Source organism: Aquarana catesbeiana, linkage group LG01 (assembly GCF_042186555.1).
Source record: "Aquarana catesbeiana isolate 2022-GZ linkage group LG01, ASM4218655v1, whole genome shotgun sequence".
Taxonomy (NCBI): Eukaryota; Metazoa; Chordata; class Amphibia; order Anura; family Ranidae; genus Aquarana; species Aquarana catesbeiana.
The window spans coordinates 168,731,883-168,751,397 of record NC_133324.1 but is presented as its reverse complement, the minus strand read 5'-3'; the positions used below and the strand labels follow the sequence as shown (position 1 = coordinate 168,751,397).

General features: G+C 41.6%; 1 protein-coding gene across 2 annotated transcripts in view; it reads left to right on the top strand.

Moving 5' to 3' along the window:
* ELL2 (elongation factor for RNA polymerase II 2) overlaps positions 1–19,515 on the top strand; it is a 79,750-nt gene that overhangs the window by 49,418 nt on the left and 10,817 nt on the right. For both annotated transcript variants that reach the window (XM_073624535.1, XM_073624534.1), the window contains 7 exons: positions 417–580; positions 1,571–1,830; positions 8,270–8,394; positions 8,646–8,730; positions 10,498–11,047; positions 14,793–14,856; positions 15,407–15,578. In XM_073624535.1, coding sequence (XP_073480636.1) covers positions 417–580; positions 1,571–1,830; positions 8,270–8,394; positions 8,646–8,730; positions 10,498–11,047; positions 14,793–14,856; positions 15,407–15,578 — 1,420 coding nt within the window. The remainder of the gene's footprint in view (positions 1–416; positions 581–1,570; positions 1,831–8,269; positions 8,395–8,645; positions 8,731–10,497; positions 11,048–14,792; positions 14,857–15,406; positions 15,579–19,515) is intronic.

Below are 19,515 nucleotides of genomic sequence, written 5' to 3'. Positions count from 1 at the left end.
TGCTCAAAACTCAGAAGTAGGAGAGTGTAGAGGTGAGCGTGGAGTCTTGTGACATCATAACTCCGCCCACCAAGCTCCAGCAAAAAGACCCACCCACTGATTCCAGAGTTTTGCAGGGCTCCTACTGCTGAAGGGGGTGACATTTGCAAGGTAGGGATACATGCAGGATGTATGTAGTTTACATCCACTTTACACTTAAAGTGGTAGCATTGGTCTTTAGCAAGTCACGTGGAGAGTCACAGGAGAAACAAGTAGAAGTGTCAGGACCAAGGGTTGCCAACGTTTTCCAGTGGATTCTGGGGGGTGACTTCCACTCTTCAGGGCAGTTGCCAGTTGTGAATTTCTGTGTTAAACTAAAGCTCATCTAACCTTGTGGATTTTATTTTTACTTTTATTTTTTTTCACCCCTTTTAAAGCTCGGGGCTGTCGAAAATGAACTGCCTGGGTTTCATACAGGATAAAATTACAGTATGTGCCACTAACGACTCCTACCAGCTTACAAGAGACCGCATGACCCAGGCAGAGGAAGAAACCCGGAGCCGTAGCACCAAGGTCATAAAACCTGGTGGTCCATTTGTAGGTAAGTGTAAATTGGAGACTACAGATGAACTTTTAAGCATTCTATTAAAAATTGGTTTAGGAATCAATCTGCATGGCTTAGAAGGTAGTTTAGATGAAGATGCGGTGCTCTTGTTCCATATGTCGCTATGTGTTAACTTTTTGATATTCACTGCCTATGACATGATCTGCTTTAATTTCCAAGTGTGGCTAAATTTAAACCGCAGACTTAAAGAAAAAAAATTGCATTCAAAGTACAATATGCGGCTTGTGTTTGCTGATACTTTGCTCTGTAATTCTCAGACTGCTCAGTTACCTTTGTCCACGAGAGCTGCCTATTGAGTTCAGTGGGAAATTGGGTCGGTCAGAAGTTGCAATCTACAAATATGAGACTTTGCAGCCCCATTGAGCTACAGTTACTCTTACTAATTTACTAAATTTGCCCTCTGCTTAAAATATTTTGGATTAAGAATTTTTATTTTTGATTTTTACATCTGGATAAATATTTCTCCATGTATGTGCTTATAGATGGCTTGCTGTTTGAGTATCTTTTTGCTTCACTGAGAAATCTAGAAGTAGAACATCTGAGCTTCTCTAAAAAGTACAAGTCAAATGTATCAGTCTGGCATCTGGGTTGGCACCATTCCTTTGGCGCTGGAAATATGCCCATGACACTTTATAACCTCTGCAGGATCCATTGTGACTTGCCTTTAGCACTTCTGCTTGTTAGGTCTGCCAAATACTAAAAGAAATACCATTTCTACAAAGCCAAATTTTGGTTTCAAATTCAATGAAGCAATATGCATGTAAAAAACTACCTTTCATGAACATTGATTGTAATAACGAAGAATAGCAATGTTTTTTTGTTGCCCAAGAACTCCTCTGTTCAGTGACGTAGAAAAAAAAGCTTTAATTTCCCCAATTTTGTTTGAGTGCCACTCTCTAGATTTGTTTTGGGCATTTTTTTCCTAACTTGTATTTTTACGTTTTTGTTTTTTTTTTTTTATTATAGGAAAGAGGGTCCACATTCGTAAACCAGCAAATAGTATTCTAGATACAGCACCAGAAAGGAAAAGGTCTACGCCTATTAACCCTGCAAGCACCATACGAAAGTCAAATATCAGCAACAGTATTGCACAACGGCCATATAGGGAAAGGGTGATTCATTTACTGGCACTGAAGCCATATAAAAAACCAGAGATACTTGCACGTTTACACAGAGATGGCGTTAATCAAAAAGACAAGAACTCCCTTGGTGTTCTCCTGCAACAGGTGAGACTAGCTCAGTCATACCGTGTAGCTGTTTTACTGTTGCTAATGCATGGGCACAAGACATCTGCACATTTGGTGGTTTGAGGTTTTAAATGTTTTAACACAGCATCAGTCCTCCATATTGTATTTGTTTTTCTTTTAACCTTGCATAGGATTGGAAAATTATAACAGGATCTAAAGTGAACCAACACCCATGTATTTTTTTTTTTTTTTAAATCTAAAGTTCGATTAGACATTGCATACTTTAGAGTTTGACAAGAAATGCAGCTGACCTCTGTACTTGGTTGTAGTGCTGCATCTTTTCAAATCTTGCCTTTTTTTTTTTTTTCTTAGTTAAAGGATAAGTTCACCATTCGTAACATGTTACATCTAATATTCAGGGTGTAACATGTTGCAAACAGACCAGCACCCGCACCTCTCAGATCCCCACTGTGACAACTAGAATGGATCTGCCCCACCCCAAAACTCTCCCTCCCCTTAGGGTGGCTTTGTTGCCTTCCATGGTCCTATATAGTCATGTGTACTTTCCCAGGAGAGAGACTCCAAGTCATGGTGGTGTCTGAACTGACATGCACAAGCAGCCAGGGAGGACTACATGGAACTTACACAGTGGCATTATGGGACATGTAGCCCTGAGGGGGGAAAAGCAGTCTGGGAGGCATAAACGGGCAATCCTGTGCAGTGGCATGTTGGGACATGTACTGAAGCAGGGTGAATCACATCAGGGAAGAATAAACAGGACACACAAGCACAGTGGCTGTACCGGCAGTGGACTTGTGGCCCTGAGGCAGGGAGATAGGACTTTCGATGACTTGATGAATGCGCACTCTCCAACTGAAAGTTCAGGTAGCGGTGCACAGGAACCTGTATGCTGTGGTGGTAAAAACACAAAAGGAAATTATTTCTGGGCTGGGGTGTTTTTTTTTTGTTTTTTTTTTTTTTTTATGCAAAACCCTTTTATCTTCCTCTTTTCAACCAGTTTATGTAAATGAAGGAAAATGTGGGGCTTTTAATACTGTTTTTGTCCTTTGGGGCTTATTCAGTAAAGGAGTCAGGTGCAAAGCTTTAGTCTGCTCCCAAAATGTATGTTTTGTCATTTCATTTAACTTCAAAAGTACGTATTCAGGCAGACAAAGTGCATCTGCTATAAAACTCCTCCTTAATACAACAGAGTATTTGCTTGACCCCCTGCTGATGGCATAATACAAATGTAAGTCTAGTCTCTGAAGTGTATGCGTCCTCGGGGCTCGTTCACTTTGCAGTGCTCCCCACCCTCTCGGCACTTCCCAGCTTAAATAGGTTGGTCACATGGCTGGCAGGCCTCCGTCTCTTTAGATAATTCAAGCTGTCTTGCAGACACCATGCAGGCCATTGTAGGAACGGACACTGGCTTACAAATGGAGTATAAATTCCCCTCCGCGGTGTTTAAATAACAAATCTATTTAAACATGGGCTGGTGTAGTAAAGCATGGCTAGCTGCCAAGCAAGTGCAAATCCATCCGCATGCAGCTCCACTCTTACTTGTACCAGTTCTTAGTGCTGTGCTGTTTATGGTGATGTGTACATATGGGCTTTTTAAAAACTCAGCATTTTCTGTTAATGTATGCAATGCTTCTGCTCAAAGTGGTGGCATTGCAAACCTTGCCCTTTATATGGAAATGTAGAGGGCTATCAGTGGAAGCTGGAAGGCAGTTAGCTATGCTAAGGGTGAGGTCACCATCTGGGAAACAGCCAGTGCATTACACCACTACTGAAAGTCGTAGGATTTGCATACAGTTTTCTAGTGTTTAAAACCTTGTACTGTAAAAGGAGGGTGGGGGAAGCCCAAAAATGAGCTTTGCTGTAGTGATCGGTACTTTATGCCCTGTAATAGCCAAGGGCTAATCTGTTGCATTTGAAACTTTTTATTTCATATTTTACATATGACAAGGGGTTAAACAATCTGGCTGCCTCTTAGCACCAGAGGGAAGAATTCTTCTTTGCTACTTTACATTTCAGATGTCAGCAAGCAAGGCTTCTGCTTTAGTACAGTGCTAGCTCATCATACGCCACTGGTACACTGCTCTATTTTTAGCTGCAGCAAGCTGATCATTTCTGTTACAAAATCCATGCACACCCATATTGGGCATTGCTACACCTTGACTGGTGAACAAACTTCATGTCAGCTGTGGTAAGCAGACAGCGTAGCAGCACCCTATTTTTTTAAATTTTTTCCTTGCGATGAAATAAATGCCTGACTAAAATCATATATTGGTAGTTTTTTAGGATTAATTCCTTTTATAAAAATACAAAGCCACATTTTTTGTTTGCACTTTAAAAATTTAAAGGACCTTTTGGGTAGAAAGGGTTAAATGGCACTGACTGGGTCTTTGTACTCCGCAGCATTTGAAACAGTACAAGCCTGTACTCTTCTCTGTCACTGAGCCCAACACCCATTACACTAGGAAAGGGGCAGAGGAGTGTGGTTTTCACTAGAAACCAGAAATGCAAACATCTGTAACCCTGCGTTTCTAAATGCAGGATCAAATTCTAGAATACTCTTGAATAACTGCTGTGAACTTCAGAAGTATACATAGTGTATTTTAAGAAGTGAACTGAAATTCAGACTTCAGCTTACAGGACATTCTGGGCAGAATTAACCATTTTCAGACTCATATGGGCCTCCACTTAGGAAAAAGGATACACATGAGATTTTTAATCAATGAGATTTTAAACTTGTTCATGTTCCTTTGGGGGAAATAAGTCTTGTGAGTTTAAGGTAGCGAGGATGTTTTAAAAGAAGAAATTGCCTCTTGTTTTGAGAAGTTAGGCAATTTATCCCTTTAGCCCATTTAAGGCTGCCAAGCCGATTAATCCAAATTAATTTTGCAGTGCCGCTCTAAGCTAAGATGGAGATCTCCCCAACGATTGCAGTGAAAGGAGGTTGTGTCAGTGCACCATTCAAAGGTGTAGGAGCTTTATCAAAGAACAGAAAAGGTGCCATTCACTAACAGTGTATTGGTATGTAGATGAATGTGGCCTCAGCCAGCGCCCCTCCAGCCACATCCCCCTGACGGTGAGTGGGGCGAAACATGTCAGGGGGATGTGACTGGAGCGGCGCTGGCTGAGGCCACATTCATCTACATACTAATGCTCTGGGTTGGCAAGTGGCACCTTTTCTTTTTGATTAGTACTGAGCATATGAAGACACTGTATAGTGTGATTGTAGGAGGTTTATGGCCTTTGTGTACGTCTCATGCCAGTGCTATTTAAAAAAGATTTATTGCAGATTTTGGTTGCACTACCTAAAATGGCATGTGTATGTGTGCCCCTAAAGTAGGCTTCTAATATCCATCAAGGTGTTTAAAATAACACTTGGCGAGTGCAGGTACCAGGGCTAGCATTCAGATCTGCTTTTGTGCCCAAGGACTCTAGATCCTAATACTAAGCTGTATACACAGCCTTGTCTTTTATTTGTAATTTACCTCCATTGCTGGCATCCAGCTCTCAGGCTTGCATTCACACACAGTGTTTTTGAATTGCAGGCAGATTTGCCATGATTCTGCCCACGTTTTGAAAGTGCCGATGTGTGAATGACAAATCATGGGACTCTCGTTTGAGATGCCATTCATTTGAATGACACCTATAATCGCGGTGTGGGATTGTCGTGCTGCAATCGTGGCAACCCGCAATGTGTGAAGCTTGTCACCCAAAAGTAGCTCCTGAAGTTTTCTTGGGCTTTCAAATTGCGGGCAGAATCACGGAAAATCTGCCCGTGATTCAAAACACCAAAGTTTGAATGCAGGCTAAAAGCCTCTCCATGGCATCGTCTGCTAAAAAGCCAATTTTGACATAAACTTGCATGCACATTTCGTATACTGAGCAGATTTCTCCGGCACCTTTCATTTTAAATATCTAAACCAGCTCTCCCTCTATATGCTTTCATCCGGGGTACACAACCCATGTTCAGCACGACCATGGAATATAAATGTATAATATATAATTCTTTATTGTACCAAGTGCAGGTAGCAGACAGGCATTTTGTTGCGCTACAAACGCAAGGTTCTGGAGCTTCTTTAGGGCGTTTGATGCGCATACTTAAACGGGCTGGCCTATTCACGACAAGCGGAAATGGTCAGGAGCAAAAACACGAGCTGGAACATGAGCTACCACTATGCTCAGGTGACAATGGGGCCTGATTGTTGACCTAGAGTGACCACAGGAGTCTCAGACTGCTGCTAATCATGCAAATGTTTTTCTGATCTAAATGTGTTTGGGCCAGATTTTTCACTGATTATATCTTGTGTGCATGATGAGAATGTTTAGTCTTTTCTGTTTAGAATCCATTCTTCCCAGAATGTGGGTAATGTTTAAGTCCTTAGTGCTGGTCAAAGGGTCAGGGCCTGTTGTGTCTGCCTGAACTGATTTTGGCACCTTACCAACACAAGGACATTGGTCACATGGCTGGGAGTGGAGAGCTTAAAGTCACAAGCTTTAAAGGAGACAGGCAAAGTATTTCATTATTTATTATAACATGCCTAGTCCTCAGATTACTTTACATTTTGTGTAATTTTTGGTACTTTTTCAGAAAGTTCTAGCCTCCAGTGCTGTCCAGTCATGTGGTTGTGTTTTAGCTAGTTGACTTGCATACTTAGTGCAAGTAAAATGTTTTCTTGTAAAAGCTAGATGCATTGAAACAGGAAATTTGGTCCAGTTTCATTCCAGACAGATTAGGTAGACTAAGGCCTCTTTCACATGAACAAGCCGTTCAGGTACACCTGTCAGTTTTTTAGGCAGACTGCAACGGACCCTCCATAGACCTATGGAGCGTCGGATGTCAGCGGTGACATGTCCGCTGACATCCGACCCGCTTCGATCCGAAAAAGTGTAACGGAGGAAAAACCTACTTTTCCATCCGTTTTCTGATCGGGTGACGACGGTCTCTACGGTCCGTCGTCATCCAATCCCCCATAGAGGAGAGCGACACTGTGACAGGTCCGTTGCTGCACAGTGTGCAGCAATGGACCTGTCATCTGCCTGCTCAGCAGGGATCCACGGAGCGATCCCCGCTGAGCAAGCGGATGTTCACTGGGTAGATCATCTCGGATCCATCCTTTGTGAAAGGACCCTAAGGCTGCATTCACACCTGAGCATTTTCAGCTCAAAAATGCTTGTAAAACGCCTGAAAAATGCCCAACAAGCAAAATCCCATTCATTTCAATGGCACCTGTTCACATCTGAGCGTTTTGTCACCTGAAGCAAAACGCCTGAAAAACACCCTAAGCTCAAAAGAACATTAGCTTTTTTGGGGCAGATTACAGGTGTCTTTCTGCCTTCTACATTGGTGACCTGAACAAAATTGCGGTAAAAATGCGCAGCTTTGAAACGCTCAGGTGTGAATGCAGCCTAAGAAGCAGAATATCTAATTACATATTTCTCAGCATAAAATAACCCTGCAGAGTGATCTATAAACACTCATGCACAGTACTGAGGATATATATATATATATATATTTTTATTAGCTTTTAGAATGTATGAAGTCAAGTCCGGCATAGATACTCTGCAAATGATTACTCTGGTGTGGCATGTATCAAATGAATTATGCTTTGCTGCTCTGCTATACTATGTCACTGAGGTTTGGTTTATTTAGCCAAGCCTTTTTAAAGGACTCGGACCAGCTGAAGACTATAGAAGGCTGTGTTGCAGTGAAATCTAATATATATACTGGGAAGTGACATGCCCTGTTGTGGAGCTGTAGGTCTCTGGGCAGGCAGAAGTATTTCTAAATGACAACCTAAGTATAGTAAGGTAGTGTATATTAATAGGTTGTCCTGACAATGCTGTGAGAATCCCCACGCCAAAGTGTTTTTATCTATTATATTAGGCAAATAGAATGCTTTCTCCAGCATTAAGCTACATATCCTGGATACACTATTCTGGGATTGGCAGCATATAGCCTTACAGAACTGCATGTTCCCACATGTGCTCTTTGTTGGCAGTCACAGGTTAATGTAATCTCCATACTAACATAAGTGCACCTGTCACTTTTTTGTGCTCTTGACTTGCATGCATTTACTAGAACCTGGTGACATCATGCAAACATGAGATGTGAAGTTCCTCACTGATGATACAGAATCTTGGTGACAGCCCACCAAGTGTATGGGTGACCAGTGCACTGAGGAGAAAATGTTTATTTTGAAAGCTATGCTATCATGCCAATCTAGGTAGGAACAATGGTGTTGGCAGTGGACATGCATGGCTTGGGACAGGCATTCTGCCATGTAAAGAAATCTATTTTTTTTTTTTTTTTTTGCACATTGAGCTTTTTGGAAGGAATCCGGAACTTGCCATAGAAGTGTTTTCTCATTTCCATTAACCAATTTTTTTTTTTTTTTTTGTAAGCTAATGGAGAAATGCTGGTTACGGATATCCTATTTATCATTACTTTTCTCTCCATTAGGTTGCCAATTTGAACCCAAAGGACAATTCATATACGCTTAAGGATTTTGTTTACAAAGAAATACAGAGAGAGTGGCCTGGATATTTGGAAGGAGATAAGCAACTATTAGATCGAGTTCTTTCTAAGTATGTACTACAGTATCTAAAATTTCAGTGTACTAGTTACTGCACTACACTCCTGATTTGAAAAAAATTACATTTCCTCTGTATATGAAGATCTGATTTGAAAAAAAATACATTTCCTCTGTATATGAAGATATGTTTTTCTAAAGTGTAAAATTTTTTTTAAAAAAGTCTGCCATCACTAATGCAATGAGTGCAATACTAAAGGTTTTCTTATGGACTGTAATCTATTATGTGATTTTCATTGTCGGCAGAAAACTTAACCAGTCTCAGAATGCCGGCTCCAACCAGTCAGATTCTCCTCCTCCGTCAAGTGCTGCATCTGCATCTCCTACCCAGGTATTTGGGGACACGGGTACTTTGTGGTAAACCTTTTGACCTATTTTGTCCCTTTTTTCTTGTTCTGAGAATTATCTCAGCTTTAGTATTCTTCCCTGCAACTTTTTCTCTTAACAGAACAGAGCTGCTACAAGGTCAGGCTCTAGTCTGATAATTCCAGATTTTTTTTTTTTTTTTTTAAAGTGGCATTGCATGCAGGCAGTAAACCGATAACTGCAATGAATTCAGCTCTGATCTATTGCAGTAAAAGCACTGGCTTGTTTGCTGCATGCGGCACTGCCTGCTTCTTGAGCATTCCTCTTCTGATTTGTAAGTGGAAGAATTGGTTCTGGCTGAAAAAGGACAATAATATGATGCTGTGATGTACGAGTTACTTCTACTGAACTGTCTTGAGTGTAAAACTTGCCGTTTTAAACGCTGGAATTGTCTTAAGTGTATGTGCTAAATGCTTTTATACTTTCATTGCCAATTTCTTTTAAAGCTGAACTACAAGCACAAAGACTTTCATCTAAGCCACAAAGGGTATAAATTAACTTTGTGTGCATCAAATGCCTTTTCAAACCCTTCAATTCTAACACATACGGGAATATCATCACTGTGCTGCAGAGAGTCTGTGGCGGGACCCAATAGGCCCACACAGGCCCAGTCCCCCTGCACAACAGGAGAGGAGCAAGAAATGGTCTATACACAGGAAGGTCCTGCACAGAGAAGTGCAGGAGTTGTTTCATACTAGGTTGTTACACAGATCTAGCAGGGGTACACAAAGTTCTTGCGATTTTATAAAGTATATAGTGGGGGATATTTACTCTAAACTGGTGCACACAGAATGTGGTAACCAATCCGCTTCCAAATTCATTTTGTTCATATAAGCTTTGATATTAAAACCTAGAAATTGGTTACTATGCACAGCTGCACCACATTCTGTGTGCACCTGTTTTAGTAAATCTCACCCAGTATGTTTAGCCCAGAGTTTAACTTCCAATACTGATTCAAAGTCAGTTTATAGAAGGTGAAGTCTGCATTTAATTAGTGCTAAGATGTGATTGACCACAGTAAAAAAAAAAAAATCAGCACTGGAAGGGCTGCACACAGAAATGCATATCAAATGTTTTGGCATCTACATCTAAAGCCTCGTACATACGGTACGATTGTTTGGGCAACCGAGCGTCTGATTTTTGTCAAAAGGGCGTGTGCCAGGAGCTTGTCTTGCATACTAACATTACATAAATTGTTGTGCCACAAACACGAATGTAGTGACGTAGTACGAGGAATTTCAGCTCTTGAGCGCCACCCTTTGAACCCCTTTTGCTAATTTCGTGTTTGTGCTTTCATGGTTTACTGACCATTCGCAAATTTGAAGAAGCTGTCGTTTGACAAAAATTTACTGGCCTGCCATCCAACATTTGTTGGCCTAAAATTGGAAAACCAATTGTTGAAAGGAGCGTACTAATGGTAAGAACCTCAGACAACAGTCTGTCAAACGACAGTCCCCTTCTGATTTTTGTACCATGTGTATGAGGCTTTAGACTTTACAAATAAAACCTATGGCTTTATAAAAGATGTAACGGCTCATCTGGTTGCTTTGTTACTGCTTTTTGTCCGTCTTTTTATTAGTTTACTAAATAAGCCTGGAAATATCAGAAAATCAATTGCATTGTTTACATATGGACTCAGCTTATGTTGTAATATATACAAAGTTGAGTGCATTGTAATTTTGGAAGTTTCTGTTTATTTTCTAAGCGCTTTTCCTTTTCTCCACTTCTCTAGAAACGTCTTTTGGATTCGGAATTCATTGATCCCTTAATGAATAAGAAGCCAAGGATCTCTCACCTTACAAACCGTGTGCAGCCCACTTTAAATGGCCATTTGGGTGACAAACCAGCATCTGCACCTCCTCCACCCTCTGCTGCCGCCACCCCAACACTTCCTCAACTTCCACCTGCACGCCTTCCAGTCTCCAACCCGCAAAATATAAACTCAAACTCCAATTCTCCTAGTACTCCTGAGGGTCGGGGGACGCAAGACCTGCCCATGGACACTTTCAGTCAAAATAGTGGCACCTATGAGGACCAGCAAGAAAAATATACCTCTAGGACTAATCTGGAAAATTCTGTACCAACTCCAATTAAGTTGGGAAAGTTGGATCCCACGGACGATAAAAATAGCACATTGCACAAAAAGGCAAAGAGAGCCAAAAAACACAAGGATAAAGACCGCAAGAAACTGGACGCTGAACCCACAGTGGAAAACAAGCCAGCACACCTAAAAGAAGAAATCATTAAGGCAGAAAAGAGCCCAAGCCTGGATGAAAAGAAAGGTGCATCAATTTTATACAGTATCTATGTGAGGGCTACAGAATGTTTGGGGTGTGGTGTGTTTTTGTTTTTTTTTATTTTGTAACGCTACCAATTGAAAATGAAGACCAATGCAGGGGTAGAGCCTATTAGGCATTGTACATACATGCCTCTGCTTGTATAGGAATGTCGTGTACAGCAAGGTTTTACAAAACACTGTCAACACTTTCAGGAAGCTTTATGGAGTGTTGAAACATTTTAAGCACCCTTCAGCTCTGATTTGGGGACGGTAAACGCACATTTCAATGAGTGCGGACTATTTAATGAAGCTGCTAACTGTCTTCAGTAAACTTTAGTGCTGATTGTTTAAAGCCTGCTAGCAGCTTGTTAAAAATGAGTCAGCCCGTTGGTATCTCTTTATACTGTGACTGACAGTTGCTAAGCTTTGCACACCTTTAACCCTTTTGCTGCCAGAGCCTTTTTTGCACACCTCCTTAAATCATTTTAGGCCTGAAGATTAAATAACAACCCAAACCGCCCAAAACATTATATATTTTCTGAAAGACACCTTAGAGAATAAAATGGTGGTAGTTCCAATTTTTTATGTCACATATTGCCACAAAGGTACACAATAAATTCCCAATGTTTTTGGTAAAATATTAAAGCTGTCAAACCTTAAATTTGCATGCTCCCATGAAATGGCGACAAACTTCAGTACCCTATATTTTCCATAGGCAACACTTTAAAAGCCCCCTATAGGTCATCCATTTAGTGTTGGAGGTGGTCTTGTGCTAGAAATATTGCTCTCACTCTGGCATGTGAGGCAATATGTAAAGTGGCAGTGAAATCGGTGGCTTCATGCGTAGACGCCCCCAACTTGGAATAGCAATATGCAAGCAATCGGGTAGGTGCTGCTTGTCAAATTTACATACTATACAGCTACAGTTACTGGTAATGTGTGTAAACCCCCCACCCCGATCTACAGACCTGGCAGCAGAAGGGTTAAAGCAAATATTTTGTAAATGGTTTCTGTAACACATTGCTCTTTTATAGAATGAAGCCCATATGTACAAGGCTTTATAAAGCTATATACTGCATAATTTTTTGGGGGGCCAGAGGGATGTTCTAAAGTGCAAGAGGGCTGCTGCATTTATTACATGCCATATGTGACACGTTGCTAGATCTTCATAGAAATGAGAAACTGCACGTCAAAAATAGAATGTTTGTGGTTTTCAGAATTATCAATGAGTACTGCACCTGCTTTCATTACTGAAAATGTTTGAACATCTGTGGTGTTAAATATTTCCGCTGCATGATCAGGAATTCAGTACAATGATCTCTTAGCCAGATTGTAGCTTGATTCTGATTTTTGCTCCAGCTCACGTCATGTTAATTGTACAGTGCAAGACACAGGCTAAATGTCCATAGACACCGGGCTATAGACTGGTACCTTCAAGTGATCAGACATTGGCAAGTTTGGAGTTCGGTGTTTTTAAGGTGATGGACCTCTTAACTTAACTAGTTTAGTTTCTTTTTTTTTTTTTTATTCTTTGCATTCTTCAATCGACTCTTTGCTGTCCTCCGTAAAACTTTGGGAGAGTTATCATCACTCCAGGAGGATTTGACAGGCAAGAGGTAAATCTTTCTTGGTTTGGAGGTTGTCGGTGCTGGCTATTGCTAGTAGCAATAAAACGGAAATGAATGCTGGACAGCCGCACTCGTAGGTTTGCTTTGTTTATTCAAAAGATTCACATCAAAATGACAGGAGAAGAGCTGACGTTTCACACTAACGTTAGTGCTTACTCATAGGGGAACTGCACTTAAACCCCATATTGGAGTCGACCTGTAATGTTTCAGGCACTAGCTTCTTCCTTCTTGCAGCGCTGTGCGTTTTTGGCACTATATACTTCAATTGAGTTGAATGAAAAATGCATTTACGTGTGTTTGGTGTGTTTTTCCGGCCTCAGGCGACCAGCACACGACAGTAGCGGCGACTTGCAAAACGACTTCTATATATAAGGCACCTCAAGTCGCCCCCAAAGTAGTACAGGAAACTTTTTCTAAGGCGGAGCGACTTGAGTCACTCCTATTAGTCGTCCCAGTGTGAACCGGCTCTTAAAAGCCTTGTCTTGTCACAACTTCAGTTTCCAATTGTCACAGGAATGATGCTTCTTGATACATTCTGCTTTGAAGCTGTTATGCAAATGTACTTAGTCAAGGGTCAATGTAGAGATTCCCCTTTGCTCTAAATTTGACTAAGGCCCCTTTCACACTGGGGCGGTGGGGGCGTCGGCGGTACAACAGCGCTATTTTTAGCGCTGCTGTACCGTCCTTGCAGCTGTATTCGGCCGCTAGCGGTGCGGTTTTAACCCCCGCTGGCGGCCGAAAAAGGGTTAAAATCCCTCGTACAGCGCGGCTATAGCCGCGCTGTCCCATTGATTTTCAATGGGCAGGAGCGGTTTAGGAGCGGTGAATACACCGTTCCTTCACCGCTCCAAAGAAGCGGTTTGCAGGACTTTTTTCACTGTCTTGCCAGCGCACCGCTTCAGTGTGAAAGCCCTCGGGCTTTCACACTGAACAAGCAGCGGAGGCTGTTTAGGGGCGGTTTGCAGGTGGTATTTTTAGCGTAATACCGCCTGCAAACCGCCCCAGTGTGAAAGGGGTCTAAATGTGTGTGGCAGAGGTTTGAACACTTTATTGGGAGTGACACCACCATAAACCTTTTTTCTTGAAGCATATGTCAAGGCAAAATAACAAAAATATATTTTGCACACTTAAAACAATATGTGTATGTATTATAGGTCCTGGCTCTTTGTAATAAAAAAAAGTGTGTGAGATAGAGGTAGGTGTGTGTGTGTATCTATCTATCTATCTATCTATCTATCTATCTATCTATCTATCCACATACATACCCTCATCTCCTACTCCCCTATATCACTCCTTCACCCACCTCCACTCCTCTCGTATAAAGAGTTAATCGTTCCAGGTCTGGCAAAGTAGGTATTTTGTACTTATCGAACAGACATAACAGGACACTTTCAGTGGACCAAAAGTTCATGGTTTTTATATAGTTTAAATGGCAAGTACATCGTGCCTGTCTTCCACCTCCCAATCTGCCTGCCAAGTCGCACATCCCAGTGAGCCCTTTACTGAGATCTTTCATGGCAGTCCATAACGGAGCTGAAGCAGCCTTATAGAAAGTTCTGTTTTGTCTGAAAGTTTTTAAATAGTTCTTTCTTTTTTAGTGGTGTTTGTGTGTGTTTAATATCCCAAAGGCCAGTTCCCAGGTAGTTGAACAAACCTGCACTGTCATGTTGCTGCTGTCTTATCTTGGCAAGTCTTATGGGGGTGGTACTGCTATAGTAGGTGGTGTTTTTGCTGTGTCATGCTTTGTGTAAACTATTTGATTCCCTTCTTTTTTGTATGCAAGACTATGGCATTGCCCATCTATTACGTAGTGTTGCAAATATGCACACCACAAGTGTACCTTGTTTTATTCTGTGTTGAGTAATTTTTGGATGCAAAGATTTTTTTTTTTTTTTCTCGTTTTTGCTGCAACATGCCTGAAAATGTGAAGTGAGCCAAGGTTGCTGTGTTTCATGTGTGGGTTGTTGTAGTCATACTGTGTCCCCGTGTGGGAATACTTTTTTGTGATGGTATGTTGCGTATCTTTACCCAGAATTCTGGGTACCCAGTGTACAAGAGTTGATTAATAGAAAATGTATCTTGCCTTTTCCTGTATGACTCAGACTGTTTTCCTTCCCACAGATGTTCAAGAATCTTGCATAACTTCAGACCCTTCATCCACAACAGAACTGCCAGATTACATAGTGTAAGTGAGGAAGCATCTTGACACTTGTCAATAATGGCAGTGACCTTTTATTATTTAAAGCATATCTTTATACACAAAATGGAATATATTGTAGCATACCAGATACAAATGTGTGTTGTTGTTGTTGTGTTTTTTTTTTTTTTTGTTTTTTTGTTTTTTCTTTTTCCTTGTAATCCTACAAATAACACAGCCTTTATGCTACATAGTTGTTAGATCTAAGATTTTACTGTCAAGATGTTGCATACTGTATGTATAGTAAGCTTAACACTATAGACTGGAAGATTTTTTTTTTTTTTGGAAAGTTTTATAATTTTGCATCTGGGCCCCCTGAAATTAGCAGATCTAAGGTGCAAGATATCCTTTTTCTCCAGCATGGATTATCTCCTACCTATTGACATTTTGTGTGTGTTTTTTGGGGTTTTTCTTTTTTTTTTTCCAAGTTTATGGGATTTTTTAGTGTCCATCTTCTCTGAACAACAAATATATTTTTTTTTTACTCGAATGCCTTTTAATGGGCTTTTAACAACCAACATAACATTTTCTTTTGTAGGAAATACACTGTCATTATGTCTAATGACCAGAGGCAAAGCTACAAGGAAGATTTTAACTCTGAATATGATGAATATCGGAGTTTGCATGCCAGAGTAGAAAAAATCACCAGAAGATTTATGCAGCTGGATGCACAGAGAAAGCGGCTGTCTCCTGGTTCTAAGGAATATCAGGTGAGGATTGTTTTATGCTGTGACTTACACTTTTGCTAAAAAATAAAATAAAAAAAATACCTGCAGAGATGAAGGTAAATACCCTTCCCGCTACCCCTGCTGCAGACTGCCACTCTAATGACAAGAATTTGTCCTGCTAAGTCTCGTTAAAAAAACGAATACTTCAATATCCATGTCGTTCCCTCCCCAACTGTATTTAGTGGCTACTCCTCCTGACCCCTACCTCACCACTGGAAGTATTAAGAATCTTCAGAGATTTTTAAAGTGATTGTTTAAATATTTTCCTTTTTTAGATATACATCTGAAAGACTAGTTTTTCGTTTGATCTATTCTTTTTAAGAAATCAGTTTTTTTTTATTTATTTTTTTGTAAGCATGTGCTTCAGGGCAGTTCATTAAATTTTCAGGCAACACTTCCTTCATAGTAATGCTGCGCAATGTGCCTAGGCACCCTCACAGTACTAGGGAGTGCATTTTTTTTTTTTTTTTCCTTGATTCCTTCTTAAAGCTAACACTTCTAGATTTTTTTCCTTTAACTTGGCAAGGTTCTTTTTTGAGTTTGGTTCCGTTTTTTTTTTTTTTTTTTTGTCCATTTCATGTATTACGAATCCAGTTGCTGGATGGGTCTTTTTTTGCATGTAATACCTGCAGTCACATTTGTTTCTCATTTGTTTCTCATTGGTTTTCCGTAACTTGGGAAAATTCGTTTTGTTCTTGGTATAAATAGCAGCAGTAATTCTAATGTTTCTGAAGCTTTTCTGTATTAGTGATGGACCTGTGTGTCGCTCATGCTCTCTCTCTACTTGGTCTTTTTAATAATGCATATCCATACTTCAACTGTGTTTGTCTGCTGAGCCTCTGTGTTCTATAGCAGTTTATCTGGATCAGTCCTACAGATTCCTTTTCCTGGGGGGGGGCGCAAGCACAGCATACTGTAAGATTTGCTTCAACTAGCGCTGACAATTTATTCTGCTTAATTCTCCTGATTGCACTGCTGTCCGACCCCCCCCCCCCCCCCCCCCCCCCCCCCCGCTCTGCTTCCGGTCACTCACCATTGGCTGCCGCTTAGTCTCTGCTCCCTCTCGCTGGTGATATTGCCGCTCCGCCATGGGAGTGGTGGAGGGCCCTGTCCTCTCCTGGACGACACCCCCAGCCAAGATGGTGGACTCCTGCCCTGCTCAGCAAAGGAGGCCGCTCAGTGCCTTTTTGCGACGGCTGGCAAGGATCCCCCACCGCTCCAGCTGGCTGATCCTGGTGGAGATGGACTGGAGGATGACGTGGGCTTGCTTGTGTTCCCTCTGACTCCTAGCAGACTCTTGGGCACCTGTTGGATTGTTGGGACTTTTTCTCGGGGTTCTGTGTTTCAGCCAGCTTCACAGTAGCTGGCTTTGACAGCTTGGCTATTGAAGCCCAATTCCTGAGGAACAGGGGTCATTCAGAACCAGTAATTCCTAGAGGGACAAAAAAGCTTTAATCCTGAAAAAACTATGTATAGTTTTTACCTTTCCTTCAGTCAAGATTGAATAACTCTTTGGCCCTGATGACTATTAAGGGCGAAGCTTCTGCCATGCTAGTATTTTTCAAGACCCCACTAGCTTCCCATTCCTTGGTCAGAACTTTTGTACAAGGGGTGGATAACCTTGCACCACTAGTACTTTCTGTTCGCTCTGTAGGACCTCGATCTGGTGTTTTCGGTCCTTCAGAGGCCTGACAAAGAAATGATCAGCCTAAAATTTTAATGATAGGTTTATTTGAACAGTGAGAGACAGAATAACAAAAAATATCCAGAAAAATGCATTTCAAAAAAGTTATAAATTGATTTGCATTTTAATGAGTGAAATAAGTATTTGACCACTTCGCAAAACATGACTTGGTGGCAAAACCAACCTTGTTGGCAGTCAGGTCAGACGTTGCTTGTAGCTGGCCACCAGGTTCTCAGGAGGGATTTTGTCCCACTCCTCTTTGCAGATCCTCTCCAAGTCATTAAAGGATAACTAAAGTTTTGGTTTAAAAAAAACAAATGTCATACTTGTCTCCTCGGTGGAGTTGGTTTTGCACAAAGTGGCCCCGATCCTCCACTTCTGGGGTCCCTCATTGGCGCATCTGGCGCCTCCTCTTCTCGAGTGCCCCATTGAAGAGCCGCTCTCCCTCAGGGCACTCGTGCGGGTGCGATCCCGTGTCCTGCGTCTTTTGACACAGACAGCAGGACCTGGCCCTGCCCCACGTCCACCGCGTCATTGGATTTGATTGACAGCAGCAGGAGCTTTCAATGGCTGCGCTGCTATCAATCTATCCAATCAGGACCCGAGACACTGGCTGGAGCTGGTGTGCTTGTCCCCGTCGCGGGAAAGACCGGGCTCGGGTAAGTAAAGGGTGCACTCTGGGGGGGCTGCTGCATGACGGGAGGTCATGCGTTCAGGTGAAAAACTTTGAGGGTTTACAACCCCTTTTAAGGTTTCGAGGCTGATATTTGGTAACTCGGACATTCAGCTCCCTCCACATATTTTCTATGGGATTAAGGTCTGAAGACTGGCTAGGATGTGCTTCTTCTTGAACCACTCCTTTGTCTTGGCCGTGTGTTTTGGGTCATTGTGATGCTGTAATACCCATCCACGACCCATTTTCAGTGCCCTGGCTGAGGGAAGATTTGACAGTGCATGGCCCCGTCCATCGCCCTCTTTGATGCGGTGAAGTTGCCCTGTCCCCTTAACAGAAAAAAACCCCCAAAGCTTATTGTTTCCACCTCCATGTTTGATGGTGGGGATGGAGTTCCTGGGGTCATAGGCAGCATTCCTCTTCCTCCAAACACGGCGAGTTGAGTTGATGCCAAAGAGCTTGATTTGGTCTCATCTGACCACAACACTTTCGCCCAGTTCTCCTCTGAATCATTCAGATGTTCATTAGCAAACTTCAGACTGGTCTGTACATGTGCTTTCTTGAGCAGGGGAACTTTGCGGGTTCTGCAGGTTTTCAGTCCTTCACGGTGTAGTGTGTTACCATTTGTTTTCTTGGTGACTATGGTCCCAGCTGCCTTGAGATCATTGATCAGAGTCTCCCATGCAGTTCTGGGCTGATTCCTCCTATGAGGTGAGATCTTGCGTGGAGCCCCAGACTGAGAGATTGAGCTATTTTGTGTTTCTTCCATTTGCAAATAATCGCACCAACTGTTGTCACCCTCTCACCAAGATGCTTCTCCCTGACATCCTTGGACAGCTCTTTGGTCTTGGCCATGGTGGAGAGATTGGAATCTGATTGCTTCTGTGGACAGGTGTCTCTTATACAGGTAACAAGCTGAGATTAGGAGCACGCCCTTTAAGAGTGCCCCTGATCTCAGCTCGTTAACTGTATAGAAGACAATCAACAAAACAGGCAAAAAATTACACTGACTACATCCACATAAATCAGGCTAGAGGGGGATTTTTCAATTCAACAAATCCCCACTAAAGTGAGGCTTACCGTCACCCCAGGGATATCGAAATAAGCAACCATAGGGGTGTTTTCCTCTGAATTAGTTGAGCATACAAAAAACAGGAGCAAAAAGAAATTCCCAAAAATAATTCTTCAGAGAGGAATTTTTTACCTTTTTAATAACTGTTATTTCTTTTTGGGAATTTCTTTTTGTAACTGTATAGAAGACACTTGGGAGCCAGAAATCTTGCTGATTGGGGATCAAATACAGCTTTCACTTATTAAAATGCAAATCAATTCAACTTTTTTGAAATGTGTTTTTCTGGATTTTTTTTTTTTTTTTTTTTTTCTTTTTTTCTTTTTTGTTCTGTCACCGTTAAAATCAACCTACCATTAAAATTCTAGACTGATTATATGTCAGTGGGTAAACGTACAAAATCAGCAGGGGATCAAATACTTTTTTCCCTCACTGTATTCGTTTAATAAAAGGTGGTTCTCTTTGAGTACTGATCTTTACTGCATACTCAACT